The following is a 26,345-nucleotide window of genomic DNA, read 5'->3' as shown; positions in this document are numbered from 1 at the left end:
TAACATTTGTTTGATCGATGATCTTTGTTTTCAATCAAAATTAAAATGATGAAAAAAAATTCAACGGGTAGAAAAGAGAAGAAGAATGATATGATTATGAAAATAAAGGATATAGGTTTAGATTTAGTATAAAGGTGAAGGACAATATAGACAATTTTCTATTTTTAAGACACCACTTAACCTCCTTCAATGGATGGGAATAAAAAGGTGGCCCCTAATTCCTTTTGAGTGGCCCCTAAAAACGCAAGGTTAATTAATTTATAAATAAATTATATTCGGAGAAACGTAACTACGTGAATAAATGAGCATCAAAATTGTTTTATTACATGAATTATAAGTAGAAATTTAAGAATGAGTAACGGAGGGGAAGAATTGGAGCTGTAAAGAGAGCGCTAAGGTTTTTGGGAGAACAAACCAACGGAGAAATCAGATATTCTAGGTAGAAGTCTAACCTTTTCATCTTATGGTATTTGCTCTTATACACGAATTTCATTCCCGTTTCTTGTTAATTGAAATGTGGTTGTTGAGTACTGATTTGGGTGTTTTCTAAGATTTTATTTTGCTTAATTTTCTTTTCAAGGTTGTTCTTAGCCAATGATCCTAATTCCTCTTAGTAGTTGGTAAATGTTTTAAACTATTAAGATAATCATTACACCTGTGGTTTTATGAAGTTTCTTAATCTTGTTCGTTGTGTCATGAGAAGGATTTGTTTTTCCCAATTAGTGAACCTCAAACTCTAAAGTGTAATATAGCTTTAACCCTTGTTTACTGTTGAGCACAACCTATTTGTGAAAATTACCCAATAGGAATTTTGTCATCTTTTTTTGAGTTTACTTGGTTTTTGTCATCTTTTTTTGAGTTTACTTGGTTTTTGGTGTGATGGTGGTATGTCTGGATATCTTGAAATCAGTGGCATGTGTAGATGAGAAAAATGATAGACCCTAACGGTAAGAGATAGCCGGTTCCCATGTCGAGCATACATGGATAGGTGGGGCATAACCCAAGAATACTCGTACGATGGAGTATAGGCAGACGATATTCATGCCGAGGATACATGGATAGGTGGGGAACGACCCAATAATACTCGTGCGATGGAATATAGGCAGACGGTACCCATGCCGTGGATAGATGTATAGGTGGGGTACGATCCAAGGATATTCGTGTACTAAACTTGAGTAAGCTTAAGTGACAATGCGACGTTTGAACTAGCTTTCATACATTTTAAGTTTTAACGTTTTCTTCATTTAATGCCTTCTCATTGTATATCCTTTGATTGAGCTCTTATAGATACTCTAAGATGTATGGTGTGAATTCTATTGAGCGTCATCTCACTCAAATTGACACCTTTTTGCGGGTTTTATCGATGGGAAAAGCATATGAGTTGTTAGTTTAATCATGCATCATTTTTTGTTTTACTTCCATGAACTTTGTTGTCTTTATTTAAGAGAGCGAATGTTGAAGGCTTAGGCACATGATTTGTTTTATTAGAAGTTTATTCTTATACATTCTAAAGGATTTAATTTATAATGGATGTCTTTTTCATGCAAATTTGAAAATTTCAGCTAAAAACTTAGTTTTTGTGACAACCTGATTTGTAGTCTGTTGTCTGCGAAACTGTCGTCAATGGGAAGGTATTTAGAGGGTACTTCCTTGACAGGAATTGTTCATATATGTCTTCTCTATAACATGTTAAAAGGTCTTAGTGTTTCGACTGGTCGTTTAGGATATACGGCCTTCAACGTCCAGTATGTCAGAACTGAAAACTGTAGGATCGCAGTTCTATGACCATCTTAGCACACTCGTTTCACAGACCAAATGAACTCCAAATCTGTATTTTTAAGATGATTATGAAATCTGGTCCTTTCTACTTTCTAAACTGGGGTCAATCTCCAAATTCCGACTTCTAAAGAATCCTATGGAGCCTCGCCAATGCAGCCTGTCTGAGACGTCAGTTTTGCGACGTTTCCGTCCAGTTTTTGCTGTGTAGTCTTTCACATCCAATTTCTTTTGTTTACTGCGGATTTATTCTACTGATTTTGTTGAGTTGTACGTTTTTTTTTTTTTTAAATACAAGTTGGCTCTGGTTATTAAAATTATAAAATGAAAGTTCTTAAGGAAATGTAGTTCGATACCCGCCGGTAACCCCTAAAATTTGGATTAATCCATGATCCGAATTTTGGGGTGTTACAATGTTACTCGGCAATTTTCACATGATCATATTCTGATATTCGTCAAGAATATAAGATGAACTTGGTCGAAGCGAAAGCTTGCAAACACATATTTCGAAAAATATGTAAGTGAGATAAACTCAGCTCGAAATCTCAAATGTGTATAATGGAAAACTATATCGTAATACGACTTATGTCTCAATATATGAGATAAAGTAGAAATAGACTTTCCAAGTGATAGATGAGTTTCAGTCTCCACATACCTTTTGTTGATGAAGTTCCACAGGCTCTCCTTAGTAGTTCTTCGTCTTCAAATGATGAACGTTGTCAAGTCTAAGGCTCAACTACACAATCTATGTCCTAGTCCAAGACATCTATAAATAGGCTAGAAATCATGACTTATAATTTTGATCACTAACATTGACAAACATGCTTGAGATAGCAACGCATGCGAGTTCGACCAAGCAGTGCTCTAACAATCTCCCCCTTTGTCAATTTTAGTGACAAAACTACCAATACATATGGATTACAAAATAAATAAACCTTTGTAGCTTCTCATCCAAATGCTTGATCTCCTTGGCATCTTCAACACGACTCGAAATCTTCGTCACTTCCAAGTACTCCATGATTCTAAACGTGTTCAACTCAACATCATAGTTGTTGAAGATCCGTAGCGATAACAATGAGAAAACAAATGCTCCTGATCATTGTTATACAGTGTCATAGTATTATTACACAACATCAAAGTTCAATTGTATCACAACTTTGACAATAATACTATGGTGATATGTATCACTCCCCCTTAGTCAATACTTTATCTCGACATGAAAACCACTCCCTCTTACATAATGATCCGTAAACCATATGTATTTGTAGTATGAAACTGCACATTAATTATCCCCATTTTTGTCAATATAAATTGGCAAAGGTACGAAAACTAGTGGGATCCTCATGAAATTTTCATAGAGATACTTCATGACCAAAAGAGAATAACATACCAACTTATTTAGATGAAATCATAAAGGCGAAGCTAAATGCATTCATCAAGGAGTTTATAAAGATACAAGGTAACCCCTATTATATTCCACAGCCGCACTCGCCACAAAGATTTGGCAATAAAGCACAAGTTCAAAAAAGAACTCTCCCCCATAAAATGTCATTCCCGAAAGAACAACAAAGGTGATAGACACATTTTTGTGTCTAATATGTCTCTATTGTATGTATTGTTAGTGCTCGATTTTGTATTTATTGTGTTCTTTTATGTCTTTGTAGGAATTTTTAGAGAAATAAGCCCTTGCGGCGAAATGGGCTCAAAAAGCAGTGTTTTACACCCCGAAGAAATGTATCGTAGGCACCCCAGAAATACACCGGAAGCATCCCAGAAATGTCCCGAAGGAACCCATAAAAATTACTATTTCCACCCAATTACTATTCGCACCCAAGCTCTGGTTAAGGGGCATTCATCTTCTCTTTAAATTCAAAAACAACTTTTTGGCGGGAAAAATATATTCAAAACTGGCAGATTTGTGATCGAGAAAATGAAGGTGTTTTAGTGCGATTCAATCGCTGAAATTTGGTGGGAAGTTGTGATATGGGATAGGGAACACATTGTGGGCATCGGATTCGATCGGAATTGGCTGGAAATCCTGGTTTGAGTCACGAGCTCAAAACAGAGCAACGTGTCCTGTAACACGAGTTTGATTGTGTGTTTGCCATGCATGGAGTGTTTTGGAGGAGTTCGATGACTTCGGAGGCGTGGGGAAGGTTAACTAGAGCGTGCAGGATCAAAGTTTACGTGTGTAAAATCCAAAAATGGAAATTATTGTTAAATATGGGCAGCGAGCAATGACGGGATTAATGGGAGATTATACGGTGTTATGGTCGGATATTTTTGTTCTACAACACTATAAATACAAGGATAAAGAGTTTAGAAGAGTTAGAGAGTCTTTATCAAGAGTTTGGAGAGCTTTGGGACGCAGCAGGAGCAAAGAAGAAGAACCAGCAGCAATGTCCACCTGCTGTTGTTGAAGAGGAAGAAGGAGTTGAAGAACACGAAGAACGAACCAGCTAGGTCCGTCGTTTTTCAGCAGCGTCAACAGCACAGCGGAAGTGTCGTTGTTTACAGCGCTGAGGTGGTATCGTTTGTTTGCTACACATCAGTTTTGTTTTATACAGCGAACTGTAACGCTTATAACTGTTGCGAATATCTGTTTTAGCATTTTCTCATCTTTTAATCAACTTTTTGAGCTATAAAAATGTATTTTGAGAACATGATTAATATGAGTAGCTAAATCCCAACAGTGGGATGATGGAGGAAGCCGTTCTTTACGCATAAAATAATTATATTTAATTCTTTTTTGACTACTTGCACTTTTTATAAATTGTTTTATGATTTTTCTTAATTGGTTGTGATATCGTATGATGATGTATGCTTGGTCTTAGTGCTTTTGATGCGTCATGCTAGTGATATACAATAAATCTTCTAAAAATCTACTTTGGCAAGAATAAGAGTCGATATCATTTGAGCTATAATTGTTTGGAATAAATATATGAATTGTGTGAATGATTAATGGTGGAATCCTGAGTCGTAATGTCTCTTGATCCTGTGACAAATATTGTGTATATATTTTTATTTATAAATCTTTTCAAGTCCGAGCAACGAACTCTTATTTACCGCACGAAAAATACTACAACAAAATGGCGCCGCCGACGCGGACTTGTATATAGATTTATTTTTAGGTTTATTTATTTTTATTTCTTTATTATTTGTTCCTTTTTACTTTGTCTTTTTGTCTTTATTTTGCAGGTTCAAAGTGAAAACTAAGGACTTGGAGAGGAAAAAGCTTAAAGCGAAAAGCGAAAAGAGAAGAAAATAGGATGTACCAGGATGCTGCTGGTATTGGGGCAGTGAATAATATTGTGCACCGTTGTTTCTGGTTTAGAGTTGCACCAGGGGCCTTGGTTGGAATTTGTGATGTTAATGCGGTGTAAAATAGAGAAAGCCGGGAGATCTTCATTTATAGCTTTCCACAAGAAAAGCTGAATTTTTGGTGGATAAGGTAAGTTCCACAAGAATTTAGTGGGAGGTAGGTGGTTTATGTGATGCTGGGTATCTTGTTGTTGAATTAAACAATTGTACCCAGTGGCAGTAGTGTATTTTTCAAATTTTGAATGTGGCCATAGGATTTTATCCCGAGGCATGTTAAGGGGAAGGTGGATTTAATATGTTTTGGATAGCAGAAGGTGGGAGGTGATTCAGTTGTTCATGACTCCAGTTATGGGTGGAGGGGTCAATAAGATCAGAAACTGATTGGATTGGGTAACACTGGTCCGGGTTTAGGTTTTGATGGTGAGGTAACCATTTTTGCTTGGATAGGTGTGTCTAGACCATTTGTGATACGATGGAAAATGAGTTTTTATAGTGTAGGTATGAAACATGCCATTTCTCTACATTGTGGGATGGAAGAGGAAGGTATTGGAGTGTTTTCCAGGAAGATTGGTTAATTTTGAAGATATTTCTCCTTATATAATCTGGAGCAAATGGAATTAGGTTGGTCGTGCATGTTCCAAATTCTTTTCATGTATAAGGCTTTATTGTGCTATTGGTTTATTTAGTTTGGTCCATCCTATGGGTAGAGTTTTTTAACTGTTGAATCATGTCCCCAGAAAAAATTCCTACCGATTCGATATATCTGATTGTGTATATATGAGTAGGGAATAATTGTGGTTGCATAAGGTGGTTTGAGGTAGGAATTAAGGAACTTTTAATGAGTACTAACCTTCCTGCTTGATTAAGGCATTTGGTCATCCATCCTTGAGCTTTTCTCGCTAGACGTTTAAGTAGTGGGTCAAAGATGCGACTAGAGGTTCCTCGTTTTTAAAGAGTTCTCCCATGTATATTGGTGGGATTGACGATGCTGGCATGTCAAAAAATTGTTTAATAGCATCCGCTGATTTTGTTGGAGTCTTGGATGATGAATTATTGTTGATTTTGCTGCGTTGATTTCCTAACCAGCCGAAAAACTAGTCTTGGATGGTGAATTATAGTTTTTGCCTTTTATATTTGGCTCAATCTGACGCGTCCATATTATCTTAAATATGCGTTCAGTTGCATCAATCCTTGTGGGTCGACGTGATTAGAGTCTCAGACGTTGTCTACAACAGAAGATGCTACAGAGACTCAGGATTTATACCCCTTTCATTTACACCACTATGTGACAGCTAAATCCACCTTTGATTCCGTCTCACCTAACCCCACCAGGAAAAACAGGAGGTCCTGCTTTATGAAATTAGCCAATCAAAATTTGACACGTAGTGGTGTCAAAATTTTGGGATATAAAAGCGGGGCTATAAAGCATTTTCGGTGCACAACAATACCAAAAAGTAAGACAGAGGAGCAGTCTGACCGTTGATTATAATATTAAATCGACGGGTTGTTTCTCCGATCCGAATGACTTGACGTGATTGGTCCTCGTCCACAACAAATAAGAAATTTATAACATTCTGACCGTTGATTAATATTAAATCGACGGATTCTCTCTCGATCCGTGAGACTTGACGTGATTAGTCCTCGTACACAACAATAAGAAATATCTATCATCTGACCGTTCATTATATTAATCAAATATTAAAATCCTTCGATCCGTATGAGTTGCGCTGATTGGTTCTCGTACATTACCATCCAGTATAAATACATCTCAGGTCTACACCAGACCAGACGTACGTAGATTTCAAAACCACATTTTCTCTGTGATTCTCTCTCTGTTCCCTTCTATCTTCACTTTCTGAAAATTTTCAAAGAAGAAATTTAGAACTTAGCCATGGCAGGACGAGGAAAAACCCTAGGAGCATCTGCTGGATCTAAGAAGGCACAAACAAGAAGTAGTAAAGCTGGTCTTCAATTCCCAGTTGGTCGTATCGCTCGTTTCTTGAAAGCTGGTAAATATGCCGAACGTGTTGGTGCTGGTGCTCCTGTTTATCTTGCTGCTGTTCTTGAATATCTCGCTGCTGAGGTATAATAACTCTCTCCGTCTCTCTCAAACTCATGGATCTGGTTTTAATCAATTAATTTCATCTGGTTTTAATCAATTAATTTCAGTTACTAATTTTGTTTTGTTTTGTTTTGTTATTTAGGTTTTGGAATTGGCTGGAAATGCTGCAAGAGATAACAAGAAGACAAGAATTGTACCAAGACATATTCAATTAGCTGTGAGAAATGATGAAGAATTAAGCAAGTTACTTGGTACAGTTACAATTGCTAATGGTGGAGTTATGCCTAATATTCATACCCTTCTTCTTCCCAAGAAATCTGCTGCTTCAAGTAAATCATCCCATGATGATGATGACAACTAAACGTAATCACAGAGCTAGATCTTTCAATGTAGTCAGTCAGTTTATTTTAGCCATCTTATTGAATATTCCATGAATGTGAATGTGAATATTATGTTGGGAAAATCGTTTGTTCTTATCAACTATTATTAATGAAGAATTGTTACAATCCCTTTGATTGGTTCATTTCCTTTCTTCAGTTCTTGTTTTTATTTGTTATATATCCCCTAAAAAATCAGGAAGAAAAACTTTACTGAGATTTAAACCAGATGGGTATTTGGTACAAAAAGTGACTACTAAAAACTCTAACAAGTGAAACATATACTATGTTGTGAATTCTCATCCCCTTTAACTTGAAAAGATCTACAATAAATTATAATCAACTACATAAAAATCTACAAAAATTGAACCACAGGGATGTAAAAAGAAAAATATTCTACATAAACCTCTGCACAGCAAAGCATTTTTGAGAGACTTATAACCCTCCCTCACCCGCATCCGGCATAATTTACGCTAACCAATTTTACAAGAGCCACCTCTGAACAAAATTCTGAACTAATTAATCTTTGGGCAGACACTGTGTTGCATGTATAAGGAGAATAACCAGTGTAGGGATGAAACAGATTCCTTCTGAACGGAGAGCCAATAAACATACCTGCTGCTGGTGGCATACTAAGTAAAGACATCAGTCATCTTCATCAGAACTGGAGTTGTTCATCCGCCGTTCTGTAATTGCAGGAAAGAACCGTTGTTGTAGATCTGGACTAGGTTGAGTTCGTGGACTTGGACTTGGAGAATCCTTATTCATTTGCATTCTTGACTGCCTGTAATTCGATGTCTCTTTCACGTCTTTGCACGACTTATCTAACATTATCAGGAAATCTCGAACAATCACAAACAACCGCAATCCCTCGTCCTTTCCTGCATGACCATGAAAGTAATCTGCAGTACTCTTCACCTTGGCCATGATTCTTTTTTCTTCCTCCACCAGCCAAGTTACCTCTCCCTCAGCATTTTTTATGAAACTCTGGAGGGACTGAAGGAACCCAGCATCATCGTTAAAGTCTTTCAATTCTTTGCTCAGGAACTCCTTGCTTCTAGACAATGCCATTCCGAGTTTAAGAACCGTGTTTGTTATGCCATCAGCATCCAGCACTGCTGCCTTCTTAACGTTCTCGAGCTCATTAGACAACCCCGAAACCACCTGTAAACCTCGGCTGCGGTATTTTTCTACTGTGACGGGGGACTCATCCTCCATGAGATCTTCTGACTGCACACTGCTCGTGCTCAGGCTCTCGCGTGTTGCACGCATAGCCCTTCGACCTTCGGACCGAATTATCTCTTGGACAACGAACTGCAAGAGCGTGGTCTTACCATCTGTTCCCTTGACATCAGACAGTTTCAGGAGTGTGTCAAGTTTGAAGGCCTGTGCACGACCACGGAAAGTACCATCATTCATCCGGTTGCCAGTTTTGAGAACGGCTTCTAAGAGTTTGAGAAATAGCCTGCAATTCCTTAGTTCCGTGCAAGCTATCTACAGGATAAAATTTTCAAGTTTATAATATTAACTGGGAACAGGAATTGTAGACAAGAAGATACAATTAAAGGTTCATCAAAATAGTACAACACATCATATATCAACAGAAGCCTGCTATTCTACATGCATATGCAAGTGGAGGAACTAGAGATATGAGCCTACAGAACAGTCACATTCATAACTGGTTTAACCATCTACAATCTACGATTTTCTATTCACCTCCTTTTATCACTGGTTGGAATAGCTCTTATATTGTACAAGAGTAAATGGACTGAAGAAGGCTATTAGCAAGCAAGAGAGGCAAACACAACAACTACAAAAATGACTCACTAATACACCAATCATCGAACAATGAGGTTAAGCATGACGACAAGAATTATTAGTAAGTGATTGAGGGTTACCTCTAAAGTTTCCAAGGACTCTTTGACTCCTGTGACTTCCTCTTCAAGAGATATCATGAAAAGCAATGAGTCCATTCTCTTAAAAGCAAACGGGATTTCTACCAAGACCTTAAGGAACCGCTCTGCAGGTCCCAGTTGGGAAATCTCGCCATTGAAAAGCCTAAGCTTTAGTTCTTCATCTGCTGTTGGTGCCATCTTCAACAAGGTTTGAAGGAGTTCCACAGGAAGCTCATTTCCTGATTTAGAAAAGATACAACACATTAACAATGTATCAAGACCTAAGGTAGTTGTAATCAGTAATTAACGGGTATTAATGAAAATAAAATGTTTGAGGAGAATGACAGAGAACGGCTGTAGTAACAAAAGACATATTGGAGGTAATTCACAGGCACCGGCAACAAAAATCAAAAGCATCATTTACAATTCTACCCTAAAACTAACTGTACTGTCTTCAAGAGTGCTTCTCTCAAAGATCATTGCACAATGTGGTTTTTCGAGTTGTTTTTTTGAATAGAGATAGCTGAAGATTACCTTGAGTAAGTGCATCACATACTTCTTCAGTTGTTACATTCAATGCTCGGAGAAGAATTGACAAATTTTGTGCCTTCTTAGGATCAATAATCTGAATAAACTGCGTAGCCGGATCTTGGGCTGCCAACTCTTTCTTGCGATCATTTTTGCTCTTCTCAGTAGCATTGTAACCAAAGAGGTTTTCTATCATCTCTTCATTAAACCTGTAAAGCCAAAATTATCAGTTATGATATATCCTACCACTTAAAAAAGACTTCTTTATTACTAAATTAGGACGTAGAAGAGTTACGACCTCAGGTTGTGGGTATTACCACCCCACATATTTACCAATCTACTAGAGAGGCTGTAGTTAAAATATAATCCTCCATAAACAAATGATAAGGATATAGAACCTTACTGGAATGACCCAGAATTAATCTGATGCCAGACCATTGAATGGTCAGGGTTTGCGAGAACTTTGTCCCAGAAGAAGGGCTTTAGCTTCGTCTTTGGAGCTTCAGACTCATCCTGTACACCATACTCTTTGGAAGGAGGTTCAGGCACTTTGGTAACGCCAGATGGTCGTGGACGAGGTCCAGTACTTATTGGAGGTGGCGGTGGACAAGAACCAGGTTTGAGACCTGATGCTTTAGGTGGCGGCGGCGGTGGTGGTCCAGGAGGTGGTGTTGCTCGTGGAGGTGGTGGTGGTGGCCCAGGAGGTGGTTTTCCAGTTGATGGAGGAACAGCATTACCAGGAAGAGGTGGACTAGGTCTCCCAGGAGGAGGTGGAAGAGCACTCCCAGGAGGAGGAGGAACAACCCTCCCAGGAGGTGGCTTCAAATGTGAGTGAGATGGTACGGTGCCACCAGATGCAGTATATCCTGATAAGGGAGCGTCCGTATTAAGAGTATCAGAATCTATGGACAAATTGCTATCCATAGATGAAGACCTTCCATGTCGATTCCCAGAAGATAGACTTCCAAACTTATCCTTTTTGACATAAGTAGAAGACTTCTGTGAGGAACCTGCAAAAACCAAGAACCTGATGAATATACAACTACGGTTCCAGTTAATAATGCCTAACTATATACATGACCAGATTCTGTTACACATACCAACAGAGAAATCGCTTAAGCTTAAAGTCAAAAGGGGACGATCATCTTTCAGTCCATCTCCTGAGTAACTCTTCCTACATTTTTGATAGCAACAAAAGAGGAGCGCAGCAAAGATGAATGTTGTTGCTGCCGTAACAGAAACAGCAGCAGCAATAGATTTTTGATTATTCTGTTTTTTTGAGGAAGAACTCGATTTGCTTTGTGGTTTCTTAGGAGAATGTGCACCATCTGAATGCTGCGCATTCGAACTGGAAGGTGAGACAATTTGTTTTGCCGAGGAGTGACCAGGAGACCTCGATGGACCGCTGTGTGAAGACTGAACACCTGGAGAAGGAGAAGGTGCAGCTGAAGCTCCTATTACAAGTGAATCAGCAGCCAAGAATCGTCTTGAAGCAGCAGACCACTCGAGAACAGGTTGTAGATATTTAGTGTACCAAGTGTCGGAGTCATCCTCTTCTCCAGAGATTTGACATGCATTACTATGCTTTTGCAAACAATCCAAAAGATCCTGTTTCATTTCGAGTGGCAGGAGACTGATAGCTTTGTGTAGGTTCTGTTTCGTTAGAACCTGGTTTCCGGAGTCTGAGCCAATTGGAAAATCTTCAGGAAAACAAAAGTCAAACCTATCATACGTTTCCTGCATTTGCATCTTATGTAGCCTACAATTGATCCATAAGTTCTCCACCTGCAATTAAACGTCTTCAGCCAATTAAGCATTGCTATAATAAAGAATAATGGTAAATCTTGCCCGTTCCCAAACACTAACTTTTCTCTATCCTCCCATGTACGTCTATCATAAATTGGTCCATGAGTTCGTTTATGCATCTCTTTGATTGTTTTGGTGGGTGCATTAGGGTTTTTCTTTTGAGGTTTGCAAGATTCATAGCGATCTCAAAATGAATTTAGCAGAAGGCTAAACGCATCATGATAGGATCAGTAAGTTAGTGTATCAGTAATACATGTTCTCTTAAGTTTTGCCAAAGTTCTCAGATTGTAATCTTGCAACTACTAAGGTTTTAACGCAATCACTGTTGTACCAACCAAATTAATCAATGACAGACATGAATAAAAATCAGTAATAAAGCAATTGTACTAATTAATTCTTATATCATAATCAATAGATTCTGCTACCTCAGAAAAAGCTAAAAGCAACAACTAAAGACTAGAAAGAGAAAAAATCAAAACCTAAAAAGGGTTTCAAGCTCCTACCGTATCTTCATCCAAGTACGAGGAAGAAGAATCTTCATCAGTCGATAGAAATTCAGAATTGCTTCCTTTTCTTCCTTGAGCACATGTTGTCCCGAAAATACAAAACAAAACCACCAAAATCCTTACGATTGCTCTTGTCATATCCATTGATTCTTCTCCTCTTTCATTTCATCGATTTCTCATTGGGCTTCCCACCAAAACCAATAAAAATTAAACCTTTCTCCCATACAACGCCGGTAGAAGCCCTAAAAAAACACGCAAAAAAGAACAAACTTCTATGAATTCAGAATCATACTTGATAATTTAGCCAACAGCAGCTTAATCAACCATTCGTGATCCTTAAAATCAAATTCTTGGCAAATGAATTTTACACCAGATCTATCAAATAATAGCTGATTCTTTAAAATAAATAAATTATGAATGAAATCTGTACGTGAGAAAGTGACAATTTGGAAGAGATTCAACCGACCAAAAAGAAGGGGATTTTTCTTTTTTTTTTGGTAAAGATTATGTAGTCAGTATCATCATAACGTTGATTGTTTGGTGCATTCAGGAAAAAGGAGACGTGAGGAGAGCGTTACTTTTTGTAGTATATAGTTCGAGGAAAATACTAAAAAGTTACATCTTATCATTGACTATAGTTTCGTATGTTTAAGGACATTTATTTTTTTAATAGTAGTGAATAATCAAAGTTGGAACTGGAATGATGAGATCTTTAATTTGGACTTATTTTATTAACTTTATCTGATTTCCTTGCATGAGGCTCCGCTTAACGGTTCAATTTCTGAATGACGAATTTGAGATCTCGAACCCGTTTAGTCTCATGAAAACACAGTAGGTGTCCCGTGTCTGCCTCAACTATGGCCAATGCCAGAAGAATACTTTTGGCTGGTGCATGAGAAACAGGGAAAATATTTGTAAAAACGGCAAACTTAGCCAGTTACTTTGAATTTTATCACGTGGCGGATGAAGTGGCGCCTTACTCATTCTTGAATCATGATAATACTCCCTCTATTTATGGAAAAGAGGTATTATCGTTTTTTTGACGCCTAAGCTAGAAAATAACTGGTGCTTGAAAAGCTGCCAGTTCCTTCCCTTTCCGATCTTCACAAGGATGAACAGAATGATGCTGAATATTCATTTGCATAAGGCTGGGAGAGACTACCAACCAACCTTACCACTGTATGCCGAATTCATCTTAGTAGTCTGAAGTTTAGCTTTCTTTCTTCCAAGATTAAAGCATGTTAAGGATGACTCCTAGAATAATACTCAGTTAAATATAGTCCTCCATAAACAAACACGAAATAATACCAAATATTTGTTCAATGTTTTCGAAGCAGATAAAATTCGGAATTATCATAATATAATGTCGAAACTGAAAGAAGGCGACAAGTACTATAAAAAATCCAATTCGAAACTAAATCCATCTTAGTGTCGATCCATAAGCTAACTACCAAAAAATATAGTCTAAAAAACTCGATAAATCAATCCATAATTATAAGTTTTATTGAAACGCCTCAACCAGAACTTCTAAGCATGGCCCTCATATGCAACTTCAGATGCCAGGTTGTCTTTCTCCCCTTCAGGGTCATTGACAGACTCAACGACTTTTCCTTTCCCCAATAACTCACTGAAACAAACAAAAATTATAACTGGGATGGTCTCTAAACAACATTTCGATAATACATAACATATATACAAAATTTGTTTACTTCTTTAAGTGCATTTACTAGTGTAGGTTGATAGTATCTACTGCAGTGACCAGAATCACATTCTTTAACACTATATATGCATCAATTGATGGTTCTATAATGAATCCTATCTGATTGTCTTACTTAATCTGCTCAGAGTCTGCTGAGTCCACCAACATCGTCTCCATATTCTCGATATCCTCCACTGGAATCTGAAAAATTACAGTTTGTATCTGTTAGTGAATGATCACTTATTAGTGTGCTTCAAATGATTTAACTAGAGAAGCAGAAGCAAAAATTATATCGTCGGCAATCCATGAATAGTATTAGTTTTTTCAAAATTTACTTGTCTTGGTTACCTTAATACTTTCTGCAGAATGCTGAGGAACATTGTTTACCCACTCACTTGTCAGCTCGTCCTGGAATAAATAATAAGTATCTAAATCGCTAAAACTTTTGCAGGTGTAAGATAACCATGTTTACATTTTTAAAAGGTTTACCCATTGAACTTCCAATCGCAGCAGGGAATATGCTAGGGTTCTTTCATAGAATTCAGCTACCATGATAGACTTGATATCTTCCACCACTGGAACATAAATCCTAAACAATTTTCACATTCAGAAATGGGTGAAAAAAGTTATTGCTTCCAGCCCCACTTAAACCTAACTAGTCTCAAGTAAAAGACAGCTTTGACAGAGTTGAAATGAGATTGACTCAGTCAACCTGATACAAAATCAAGTCCGTAAAAATAATAGATGAGAAGCAAGACCTGAGCTTATCACTAGTATCCTTAACTTTTTCGTTGATAAGATTGATTTCTTTCTTGAGAGCCTGATAGAAAGCAAATATATGACTGAATAAATGATTAACATCGATAGATTAATAAACCTAAAAATAAAAATAAAGCATCGTTTTAGTGAGAGATAACTGTATTACCTCCCTCCTGTATTTGCAATATCAGTTAATAGATCATGCATCCAAACGAAGCAAAAGAAACAGAAAAAAGAAAATCCGGTTAGAACAAATTAGATAGAAGGATTAACAATCAAATAGTCAATACTCATATAGCAAAAACAATTGAGCACATACAAAAAGATCAAAATTAAACTAAATCTCCATGTAGGTAGCAATTGAATTTTTTTAAATCAGGCAACATAAAATCTGTGTAAGAGCGTGTGTAAACAGAATCAAACCTCGATATTGTCTCCATCAATTCTCGTTCGCGCTTCAGACATTTGAGCCTCCCAACAATAGGCTGCATATTGATTATTGAAATGCATAAGCTTTGGAGACAGATACACCCAAAACCAAAGTTCCAAGCACCACAGTAGGTATAATTGTGAGATCCTTAGAATAGGTATTGCACCGAGTCGCGGTACAACAACATAATCGCAAAAGGCAAAAATCAGTGACGAAACTCCATATATAGAGGAGAGCAGGAGGGAGAGTATTACCGATGCATCTAGAACATGCCTGCATAATGAAAGGAAATAATTTCAAGAAAAACACCCCATAGATAGGCCCCGTGCAAAAAAATGAGCTATTTGACTTGGTAATACATGGGAAATCTACAAATAGATTAGACACCCTTACTGCCCCAAATCTCAGCTCAATAACACGACAAAGAAATTGAAAACTGAGAATTAAAGAGCAAAATTGTTGGATTTGGTAACATACCCTCTTCTAGATTCAGGCCTTCTGAAATATCGCAAATAGATTTCCTCGCTCCTGAAAAATAAAATATAGATAGATTGCCACAGTTAGATCCCAAATGAAAAATGAATGACTGAATCTATCATATACAGCTGAAGATTTTTTCTAGGTACTTAAATACAGACCTTCCATTGGAAGCAAAAGTTGTTGGACGCCCAGCTGGAGAGAACATTGTGAGCACCACATCTATGTTGCAAAGAATTGATAATTCATCAGCTTTCTTCACGACTCCCCTCTTGCGATTTGTGTACGCCCCTTGACGAGGTCCATATTCCTTGATTTTCTTTATTTCTAGCTTTGCACGACCCATTGTCTCAGGGAAGCAAGAGCCAGAACCTAGGAGATAAGCAGACTGTATATTGATGGTTTGAAGTGAAGGAAGAAGGAAAGAGGGCAACCTTATTATACAAAATAAGCCAAAATGCATTTATTGAATGATCCCACACGCTGGCGACCTGTCAAATTTACTTCGATATTATACAATGAAATATTCATCATAAATTTTCTCCGCGTTTTTAGTCAGTTTATCTAAGTACAGAATATGTTTACAAAGTCCTGGGTCTGGTAAGAACGAAACTAATAATACCAGGTGTAATCTATTAGCTGTTACGCAATGAATTGTCGAACGTTTCGCCAAGTGACCAACTCTTTTAGGCTGCATTGACTGGTTAATGGTTTCTAACTGTTAGCTTCAAGAACTGTCAACAATCAAATACTGTACAAGTGACAATCCTACATAGAAGAGTAACACCAACATAGAGACACCAATCTTCTGCTGGTCTAACTAAACTGATCATGGAATTCTAATATTCAACAAGAAGAGTATATGTAGGATAACCATAAGTTTCTTCACTTCCCTTTTTCGCTTTTTTATTTCCGGAAGCTAAATAAATGAATAGACAACAACATCACCAGCACAATAAATTAATGAAATTTGAAATAACAAAATTTAGCTTCCCCGAGAAACTCGTAAAAAAGCTACACAACAGATTACAAACATTACTTTCAAATATTGATAGGTGTAGTTAAGATACGTACAAAGCCAAGAAACAGTCACCAGTAATCCCCACAGGAACAACTTCCATCTCTGAAATGGTGAAATCTGCTGGCATCCCTCACAACAATTTCTCTTCTTGTAACCAGAGCTATCAACTTAATTACGTTGTGACAGTCGTTACAAATCCGATGGCTCTGTACTACTCGCAGAGATGTTGAATCCGATGTATTAACTAGGCCACAAGCAATTGCCAATTTCTCACTATGATAAGATGAAATTCGTTCTTCATGCTCATCAACATCAGAAAGAAGCGATTTTTCTGCAGGAATATAACCATATTTTGCTATCTCTATCATTAAGTTGTCTAGCCTTCGATAAATCTCTTTGATTTGAGGGTGGGATTTATCTCCAAAGACAAAAAAGTATGGCTGTTTCTTGACTTCAATCCAACTACATGCAGGAAGCATTCTCAATCCTTTTCTTCTCAAGGTATTTACAACTTCAGCAGCTTCATGGAACCTTCCTGAGCTGTTATAGATATTCAAAAGCATGACATAATTACTTAGCTTCATGGGTTCCATTCCGTAAAGCTTCTCTGCTGCATATTTCCCGAGCTCTAAATTCTTATGAACCCTACAAGCAGTCAACAAGGCAGCCCACATATTCTCAGTAGGGTTAAAAGGGGCATCTTTTATCAAAGCAAAAGCTTCATCTAAGAGACCTTCTTTCCCTAACAATCCAATCATACAAGCAAAGTGCATTGCTCTAGGTTTGATCTTGTAATCCCTAGTCATGGAGTCAAAAATCTCCCACCCAACATCAGATAAACCTGAATAACTACAGGCAGACAAAACAGCACGAAATGTAAGATGGTTGGGCACCATTCCTTCATTAAGCATCCGTTCAAACATCTCAACTGCTTCGGGTCCCCTACCATGATTTCCATATCCATCAATTAGCGCATTCCAAGATATTAAATTTTTACTCGGCATGTTATCAAATACATGTCGAGCATCTTCCACTCTACCCCATTTACAATAGAAATCTACCAAAGCTGTATTAGCTACCATATCTCCTCCAAATCCATTGCGAACTAAACATGCATGAGCTTGCTTAGCATGTTCTAACGAAGCCAACCTAGCACAAATTCTAATAATGATTGAGTATGTAAAATGGTCCATCTTCACGCCTGATTTCCTCATCTCATAATACATTTCCAGAGCTTCCTCACTGTACCCATGAAGTGCATAACCTGCTATTATCGTATTCCATCCAACTACAGTCTTCTCTGGCATTCCATAAAAAACACCTTTAGCATCTTCAATACTACCACATTTACTATACATATCTATCAAGGCACACGATACAAAGATATCTTCATCAATTCCCAACTTCAACACACAAGAATGCAATTGACTACCAAGACAAGCAAGCCCCATACCAGACGAAGCTTTAATCATCATAGAAAACATGCGAGTATCCCCCTCAGAAAACTCTCCCCACATGTATAAAAACAAATGAAACGCCTCTATATAATCTCCTTTCTCAACTAATCCCAATATTATTGTATTCCAAGAAACCAAATTTCTCTCAGGCATTTCATCAAACAGCTTACGTGCGTCAATCATCATCCCACACTTCACATGCATTAACAAAGCCCTGTTTCTTAAATACTGATCCCATTCTAAATTACTTTCGTTCATGTAATTGAATACTCTTTTAACTCCTTTAATTGACCTCAAACAAATACAAGCATCAACAAGTGCATCAAATGTACTGCTACCCACTTCAAAAGAATCACTTTCTTCACATTCTAAAAATTCAAACAATTCTAATGCTTCTTCGTATCTTTTGTAAAAAACAAGTTTCTCAATCTGACTACATAACCCAGAAACAGGTTTGCCCTTTTCCCTAATTTGGGTTTGTTCTGAATCATTTACTAATTCCAAAGTTTGAATCTTTTTTTGATTTGGTTTTGTGGGTTTAGGTTTAGGTCTTGGTTGTAATCCATGTTCAACAGAAGAGGAGGAAGAACTGTTAATTACTAGGTTTCTCTTTTTTCTTCTAGCGAATGGAAAATTAGGCCCAGAAAAGATTGAAACTGTTTTGTTTGTCAAGAAATTACGGTCTAACAGTGAATCTGGAATTTGATCATTTGAAATGGTTTGGAAATGAGAGAGTGGGATTGCCATAGAGAGAGGAAGAGCGAAAAAAACAAAATTACACTTAATTATGATAAAGGAAAAAAAATGTCACCTTGGATTAGTACATATTTGATGAACAAATGAACGAAGAAGCATTAGTAGTAGAAAATTTGTGATGCATTAGTTTTTGGTGTTTTCTGCTTCATGTCAGAGTCTAGGGAGAAAGATTCAAACTCCGGAAACTCCGCCCCATAACGAGAGTAGATCTACGTTTCCAAGCTTGTCGCTGCAGTTGCAGTGTGGGTAGTTCAACTGCCAAGATTTGTGACGGAAATTCTGATATAAACAGTGTCTTGGGGATGTAGCTCAGATGGTAGAGCGCTCGCTTAGCATGCGAGAGGTACGGGGATCGATACCCCGCATCTCCACTTTTGTGTTGGTTTGCACTAACAAAAGTAGCAACGGAAGGCCATTGATTTCCTTTTTAATTAAACTAAAATCGACCAGATTGAAATTGGTTAGATCACCGCTAATCTTTGTGATGTAATCGTAATGCACCAAGCGAATGTAGAATTTTTGAATTTCAGATGGGTAATCATAGTCCTTCAATGATAATATGTTTAAAACCACTATTGATAGCAAGCTCAATTGCAATAAGAGCACCACGGGACTAGCTTCAATAGGAAGATGAAAGTCATTGTGATACCCGATTGGTAGTGTTATTGTTAATATTCACTTGGAGACGAAAGTAATCTAATTAGGCGAAATCTCTTACGTTCGTTTTTTAAAGACTTTGTTGTGGGATCAAGAAGCGTTTAGAAGTACCTTTGGTGAGAAACTGGAACCGTATTGTTATTTTAGTTTTTGATTAGATTGAGTAATGGTAGTTGAACTTTGATTGCCCGTAGTTAGTTTATTCCGTGATCCTTCTCTTCTGATATAAGGTCACTCGTGTCAATGATACGATGTCGACATCAACAACTGTCAAGGATATTGTGTCGACATCATGTACAACTGCAAGTATCCGACCACATAAGGAAATATAGTTCAGGATAGGAAACAAGATTATACGATCATTACTGGAGATTTTCATATTTCCCAGTTTGTGTATATTATGTATTTATGAGATTGTATATTCATTCTCTTCCTGTAACTGTGCAATATAAATAGAGATGTTGTTTTCTCTCCCAAGTATCCAAGGGAGAACATTCATATCTGTTTCTTTACCTTGTTATGGTATCGAGATAGCTTAGGGTTATCAATCTTGGGATCACATCTGTTTGCCTTTTATTTTCTCTTTTAAATTCAATAGTCAAATGGCTTCATCCTCTTTCAACTTCAATCATGTTTTAACCCTCAAGTTGGATGATACCAACCACCTGTTGTGGAAGTCACAGATGATGGCTTTTGTTCGTGGTCATGACTACACGGGTTATCTCGATGGAACTCTTCCCTGTCCACCTGCAACTATTACAACACCAGTACCAGATTCAACAGAGACCATCCAAACCCCAAATCCAGCTTTCTTAACCTGGCAATAAAAGGACCAATTGCTACTTAGTGGTATCCTCTTTTCCCTGTCACATAGTGTGCACACTCAGATGATTGGAGTAACGACCTCTCGACAGGCGTGGGAAAGACTGGAAAGGATTTTCGCTTCAACCTCTCGGGCTCGTGTAATGCAACTCCAGTTGCAGTTGGTGAACACCAAGAAAGGAGCCTTGAATATCCTTGATTATCTTACAAAAATGAAATTTTATGCTGATAGTTTAGCTGTTATTTCTTAGCCAATATCTGATTCACAACTTGTGTTGTATGTTCTCAATGAACTTGGTCCCGAATATGGTCCATTTGTTACGGCTATGACCACACGTGCTCAGCCGGTTTTATTTGCTGACTTACAAGGATACTTGCTTAGCCATGAAATTCGTTTAGCAGATCAACATGTTGCTGAAATAGCTTCTCCTGTTGTTAACAATACTCAGAGGCAAACATTTTCCGCTGCTCATGCTCAGAATCGCAACAAACAACCAACTCCTAATCGTGGCGGAGGTAATAATGCTCGTGGTCGTGGACGCGGCCGTGGTGGTGGTTATAATTATGGCTATAATCATGTTGGATATCGTCCTCCAAACTCATCTGCTCCTGTATGTCAGATTTGTAATAGATCTGGACATAGTGCTATCCGTTGTTACAATCGGTTCACTGAAGGTTATCAACCTGATCAAGTTGCAGCTAATGTTGTTGCTCATTTTCCGAGCTATAATTATGATGATCCATCTTGGTACCCTGATTCGGGTGCGACACACCATGTTACTCATGACTTGAGGAACATTCAAAACCGAGCTGAATATAATGGGAACGATGTTGTAACTGTTGGTAATGGAATAGGTTTGCCGATTACTCATACTGGATCTTCTTCATTTGATACATCGTCTTATTCTTTTAAACTAAATAATATCCTGCATGTTCCCAACTTAAAGAAGAATTTATTATCAGCGCAACAGTTTACTCGAGATACTGATGCTTATTTTTAGTTTCATCCTGATATTTTCTTTATAAAGGAACGTACGTCGGGGAAAGTTCTACTAGCAGGCAAGACTAAAGATGACCTGTATCACCTTCCATCACCAAAATCATCTAATCAGTCCAGGAAGGTGTTTATAGGAATTTGAGAGAAGACGACTCCAGAAGGGTGGCATCATCGGTTGGGGCATCCAGCCTACAAATTAGTTTTAAATAAGAATAAGTTACCTGTGAGTAACGGTAAGAACCATAAGTTCTGTGAAGCTTGTCAGTTGGGTAAAAGTCATCGTCAAACATTACGTATGACTAACACCATCTCTCAATCTCCTCTAGATTTAATTTTTACTGATGTGTGGGGACCTTCACCTACTGTTTCAACTTCTGGTTCAAAGTATTATGTTTTATTCATGGATGATTATTCTAAGTATTCATGGATTTATGCAATTACTTTCAAGTCAGATGTGTTTGGAATTTTTGAAAAGTTCAAAGCCATGGTTGAAAATATGTTTTCTCGCAAAATCAAGGCAGTACAGTCTGATTGGGGATGAGAATTTCAAAAATTGGAACCCTATTTTGCTCGGTTTGGGATTAATCATAGAGTTTCGTGTCCTCATACGAACGGTGCTGTTGAAAGAAAGCATCGATATGTTGTGGATACTGGTCTTACACTAATGGCTCATGCCAAAGTTCCTACTCATTTCTGGGATCATGCCTTTGAAGTTGTTGTTTATTTAATAAATAGGTTGCCCAATCCTTTACTTCAAAATTCATCACCGTTTGAAGTTATCTTTCTAAAGAGTCCGGATTATCCGTTTCTTAAGGTCTTCAGATGTGCCTGCTACCCATACTTACGGCCTTACAACAAACACAAGATCAATTATCGATCCATTAGGTATATTTTCATGGGATACAGTTCATGGTACCATGGATACAAATGCTATGAACCAACTCAGAGACGCATGTTTATTTCTCGACACGTGGTGTTTGATGAATCTTTATTCCCTTTTGCAGGATTACTCACTTCTCCGCCTGCACCTGTCATAGTTGAACCAGTATAACTGCCCTCCTTGGTGGTACCAGTTTCTGCTCCACAGACTTTACCTGATGTAGAAGCTCTGACAGTCGCTGCAACACCATCACTAGCTGCTGCACTACCCCCTCCCGATTCGCCTTCAACTACTGTGATACCACAGTCACAGCCAGATCCTATACAAAATATTACCACTGATCCGGTTATACCTGCAAGTACCTAAGCACCCAATAAAACCAATATCACTCAAGGTATGCACACTCGGTCTAAATCGGGAATATCCAAGAAGAATAGTCGTTATGCATTGGTTCTCACTAACAATGTCCAGCAAGATGATTTTATTCCCACTTGTGCTTCCCAAGCTTTTAAATATCCATATTGGCGTCAGGATATGATAATAGAGCTTAATGCCTTACTTCAACAAGGCACCTGGACTCTAGTACCATGACTTCCTTCTATGAATGTGCTTGGTAATAATTGGGTTTTCACGATAAAACGTAATGCCGATGGTACCATTGCTCGTTACAAATCCAGGCTCATTGCAAAGGGGTTTAATAATACGGGATTGATTATACTACTAATTTCAGTCCAGTGGTGAAGTTTACAACTTTACGAACTATTATTGCACTTGTTGTCTCTCGTAAATGGGTTATTAGACAACTTGATGTTAATAATGTGTTTCTTAATGGAGTTCTCGAAGATGAAGTCTATATGAATCAGCCACCAGGATTCATTGATTCCTCTCATTCTATGCATGTGTGTAAGCTAAGAAAATCCATATATGGGCTAAAGCAGTCTCCGCGGGCGTGGTATACTCGACTGACTCAATTTTTACTCAAAATTGGTTTTTGAGGATCAAAAACTGATCCCTCCTTATTTATTTATAATGAGGGAAATATTGTGGTATATCTACTAGTGTATGTGGACGACTTATTGGTTAATAAGGCATGTCAGTTTATGCATAGCCCAACGACGGAACATTGGGCTCTAGTCAAAAGGATACTTCGCTATCTTAAACATACACTGAATTATGGATTATAATTTTATCATAGTTCTCCACCCATGCTCTCAATTTTCACAGATGTCGATTGGGGAGGTTCTTTAGATGATCGAAAGTCGACTGGAGGTTACGTTATTTACTACGGGAATAACATTATTTCTTGGAGTTCGAAGAAACAGCCAACTACTTCTCAATCAAGTACAAAGTCCGAGTATCGCGCCATTGCAAGTGCATCAGCAGAAGTAGTTTGGCTTCATTCATTGTTTCGTGAACTCAACATTCTTTTGGTTTCTCCTCCCACGCTATGGTGCGACAACATAGACGCTACCTACTTGACTGTCAATCCGGTGTTTCATACTCGCAGTCGTCATGTTGAGATTGATTTCCACTTTGTTAGAGACATGGTTTCCAAGAAAGAGCTCATCGTGAGAATCATCTCGTCTCAAGATCAAATTGCAGACATACTTACGAAAGGTCTTTCTACTCCTTGATTTACATTGTTGCGATCGAAGCTCAATATTGTTAGCACAGACATTCGCTTGAGGGGCCGTGTCAAGGATACAATGTCGACATCAACAACTGTCAAGGATATTGTGTCGACATCATGTACAGCTGCAAGTATCCGACCACATAAGGAAATATAGTTCAGGATAGGAAACAAGATTATACGATCATTACTGAAGATTTTCGTATGTCCCAGTTTGTGTATATTCTGTATTTACGAGATTGTATATTCATTCTCTTCCTATAACTGTGCAATATAAATGGAGATGTTGTTTTCTCTCCCAAGTATCCAAGGGAGAACATTCATATCTATTCTTTACCTTGTTAACTCGAACTAGATCAAGGAACGACAAAGTTCAGATTTTTTTTTAGATCTGAAGATAGGCTTGTGATTATCCATTGTTAACAGACTTCGTTTTGTGCTTGATTGATCATAAAGGAATCAAGTTATTTGTGCAGATATAATGAAGACCGAAGATTTGAAGACAAGAAGATTTCTTATTGGTTTTTGATCTTTGTGACTACACATCGTGCACACTTGATTGGTTGGGGATCCAACAAGTTAGTTTATCTTTGGTAGACTTCCATAACTTGTTGATAATCTATCATTTGGTGATTCTCTTCAGGACTCGAATCTGATAGGTTGTGGACTAAGATTTGATTATCTCGATAATTTAAATCTTGGTTGATCAAACCGATACAAAAGAGTTTATATTGATTAAACGGAAGATCCTTTGTACAACTCAACATAAATCTTTGATTTAATTTTTGAAATTGATAGAAAGGTTATCGAGTACAGTTTAGCCATTTATTGTTTCGGAATACGATTCAAAGGATTTAAGTGCTAGAAGTATTCACAACGACTGAGACAACTTAAGATAGTGCAATTTATCTTAGGATTCACGTGCGTTGGTAGTAGGCGCAAGGATACTGAAGGAACTAGGTAACTTGGAGTTAGTTTACTTGGTCTTAACTATACGAAGTTGGTATTAATATTTGTATATCGACTTAATTCTGAGAGTATTCAAAATTGGACTTGGTCCCGGGTTTTTCTGCATTGGCGGTTTCCTAATTAACAAAATTTTATATTGTGTGATTTGTAAATACACTTGTACGTTAACCACACAGTTGGTCTGATCTGATAGTTGGTTCGGTTAGAACTTGTATTGTATACCAAGTGGACATCCTGTGGTTTCTATCATCTTGACAGTCTCTGTCACGCAAGGCGTGTCTTGAATAGGTTGATATATATCTAAAATATTATGGTATACTTGGTACCGTCATCATTTCAGAATCTCTTCAAAATATCTAATAAAATATTTATCATCATTATTACTGCAAATTCTTCTTGATGAGTTAAATTCTGGGTTTACTCAAGAGTACTTGACATATGAGGGCATCATGATATAACCATGGTATCCACAATAAAAGCACAGTCAAGGAAATTTCTCAGACCGGAAGAATATTTTAATATGTTTTTGTTGATTTGAGAGTAAAAATCATATCCTTAGAGAGAGGTTTTATGATATTCAGTTGAATCCAAGCCCTAGCATACTTTCTCCATCTAGCCGCTGACTGACAATTAAGAGGATCTGGTGACCTTATATTCATAAGCATATTAAAAACTTTGATGGGGTTCATCAAATTCGTAGGTAGTTCATATTCATGAATCTAAAAATACACAAATCTGAAATCGTATTCCTTTATTAGCAGTTCTTCTTATCACCTCTCGATAAGCATCTGATCTTCTTTAACTAACCAAGGAGTTCCTTAAAAACAACTTCCAAATCAAAATCTAGCATTGTTATGACCACTCCCAGGATCTGTGATGTTGATAGAGCCATAAGGTGCCCAAGATTTTAATATGACTTTATTTACAATATTTATATTTTATTCTTTGCCAGAATTAAACTTGAAAATAATGCATTTATAAGCATCCTTTATCACTTCCAAAGTATCATTAATGTCTTCGTAGACATGGGTTGTGGTTATTCTAATAGATTATTCGATTTGTGTAGTATTTTTTCCAAAATCAGTTGAGTTTTTTGAAAATGGAGCCATAATAATATAACAAAATAAAAGCAGAGAAAGGGAAACTAAAGTGTTAGAGCATTGTCGGGTCGAACCATCCAAGCGTTGGTATGTCAAGTTGGTTGTCATACTTTATTTCCAAAACTCAAGGTCGCTTCATTACATTATTAGAGTCAACTTCGTTAGGTTGGACTAGGAAGTCTAGAAATGTTGGACAAACTCGTGTTCCTCTGAAGAACCTGAACACGTATCGGAATCAACGAACATATCATCCTTCTGTTCGATGTTAGTAACAAAAGACTTGACTTGTTTCCATTTCTATGTACGTTGCTTTCAAGTCGTTTATATTGAAACATAACATGCGAAGTTATATATATGAACCTCTAGTATTAGAGACTTGATCATTTTATTATGACCAAAGTGTTAAGGAAGAATATACAA

General features: G+C 37.4%; 4 protein-coding genes, 1 long non-coding RNA gene and 1 other non-coding gene across 9 annotated transcripts; 3 read left to right on the top strand and 3 right to left on the bottom strand.

The window, feature by feature from the left end:
- Nucleotides 1–316: 316 nt before the first annotated feature.
- LOC113333370 lies at nt 317–1,413 on the top strand. Its single transcript, XR_003351958.1, has 2 exons — nt 317–439; nt 911–1,413. It is a non-coding gene; the product is annotated as an uncharacterized LOC113333370 (long non-coding RNA).
- Nucleotides 1,414–6,897: 5,484 nt separating this feature from the next.
- Nucleotides 6,898–7,695, top strand: LOC113304201 (probable histone H2A.1). Its single transcript, XM_026553263.1, has 2 exons — nt 6,898–7,180; nt 7,302–7,695. Exons 1-2 carry the CDS (start codon nt 6,989–6,991, stop codon nt 7,518–7,520), a joined length of 411 nt encoding a protein of 136 aa, XP_026409048.1. The 5' UTR covers nt 6,898–6,988; the 3' UTR covers nt 7,521–7,695.
- A 114-nt stretch (nt 7,696–7,809) lies between these two features.
- LOC113304190 (formin-like protein 5) lies at nt 7,810–12,848 on the bottom strand. Of its 2 annotated transcripts, XM_026553254.1 has the most exons (7): nt 12,269–12,847; nt 11,060–11,744; nt 10,363–10,969; nt 9,966–10,168; nt 9,435–9,670; nt 8,152–9,030; nt 7,810–8,032 (listed from the first exon to the last, which is right to left on the bottom strand). In XM_026553254.1, exons 1-6 carry the CDS (start codon nt 12,413–12,415, stop codon nt 8,182–8,184), a joined length of 2,727 nt encoding a protein of 908 aa, XP_026409039.1. In that variant the 5' UTR covers nt 12,416–12,847; the 3' UTR covers nt 7,810–8,032; nt 8,152–8,181. The 2 variants fall into 2 exon arrangements, with proteins under 2 accessions (XP_026409039.1, XP_026409031.1); XM_026553246.1 differs by having other exon boundaries at nt 7,810–9,030; nt 12,269–12,848.
- A 1,825-nt stretch (nt 12,849–14,673) lies between these two features.
- Nucleotides 14,674–15,982, bottom strand: LOC113352101 (agamous-like MADS-box protein AGL104). Its single transcript, XM_026595972.1, has 6 exons — nt 15,798–15,982; nt 15,637–15,687; nt 15,414–15,432; nt 15,153–15,214; nt 14,896–14,902; nt 14,674–14,790 (listed from the first exon to the last, which is right to left on the bottom strand). Exons 1-6 carry the CDS (start codon nt 15,980–15,982, stop codon nt 14,674–14,676), a joined length of 441 nt encoding a protein of 146 aa, XP_026451757.1.
- Nucleotides 15,870–19,110, bottom strand: LOC113304160 (pentatricopeptide repeat-containing protein At5g50390, chloroplastic-like). Of its 3 annotated transcripts, none has more exons than XM_026553225.1 (2): nt 16,711–19,110; nt 15,870–16,008 (listed from the first exon to the last, which is right to left on the bottom strand). In XM_026553225.1, exon 1 carries the CDS (start codon nt 18,859–18,861, stop codon nt 16,726–16,728), a length of 2,136 nt encoding a protein of 711 aa, XP_026409010.1. In that variant the 5' UTR covers nt 18,862–19,110; the 3' UTR covers nt 15,870–16,008; nt 16,711–16,725. The 3 variants fall into 3 exon arrangements, with proteins under 3 accessions (XP_026409010.1, XP_026409006.1, XP_026409016.1); XM_026553221.1 differs by lacking the exon at nt 15,870–16,008 and adding an exon at nt 16,009–16,127; XM_026553231.1 differs by lacking the exon at nt 15,870–16,008 and adding an exon at nt 16,009–16,024.
- Nucleotides 19,111–19,168: 58 nt separating this feature from the next.
- Nucleotides 19,169–19,241, top strand: TRNAA-AGC. The gene has a single exon. It is a non-coding gene; the product is annotated as a tRNA-Ala (tRNA).
- Nucleotides 19,242–26,345: the final 7,104 nt, after the last annotated feature.

Source organism: Papaver somniferum, chromosome 1, assembly GCF_003573695.1.
Source record: "Papaver somniferum cultivar HN1 chromosome 1, ASM357369v1, whole genome shotgun sequence".
NCBI lineage: Eukaryota > Viridiplantae > Streptophyta > Magnoliopsida > Ranunculales > Papaveraceae > Papaver > Papaver somniferum.
Note: the sequence above shows the minus strand (reverse complement) of the source record. Positions and strands in the feature narration are given on the sequence as shown.

Coding starts and splice junctions, on each gene's coding strand:
- LOC113352101 (XM_026595972.1), bottom strand. CDS start 15,982: ATGGGTCGTGCAAAGCTAGAAATAAAGAAAATCAAGGAATATGGACCT. Junction 15,688..15,797: donor ACTTTTGCTTCCAATGGAAG/GTCTGTATTTAA, acceptor TTTATTTTTCAG/GAGCGAGGAAATCTATTTGC.
- LOC113304160 (XM_026553225.1), bottom strand. CDS start 18,861: ATGGCAATCCCACTCTCTCATTTCCAAACCATTTCAAATGATCAAATT.
- LOC113304201 (XM_026553263.1), top strand. CDS start 6,989: ATGGCAGGACGAGGAAAAACCCTAGGAGCATCTGCTGGATCTAAGAAG. Junction 7,181..7,301: donor TTGAATATCTCGCTGCTGAG/GTATAATAACTC, acceptor TTTGTTATTTAG/GTTTTGGAATTGGCTGGAAA.
- LOC113304190 (XM_026553246.1), bottom strand. CDS start 12,415: ATGGATATGACAAGAGCAATCGTAAGGATTTTGGTGGTTTTGTTTTGT. Junction 11,745..12,268: donor CGTACTTGGATGAAGATACG/GTAGGAGCTTGA, acceptor GTTTAATTGCAG/GTGGAGAACTTATGGATCAA. Junction 9,671..9,965: donor ATGTGATGCACTTACTCAAG/GTAATCTTCAGC, acceptor TTTCTAAATCAG/GAAATGAGCTTCCTGTGGAA.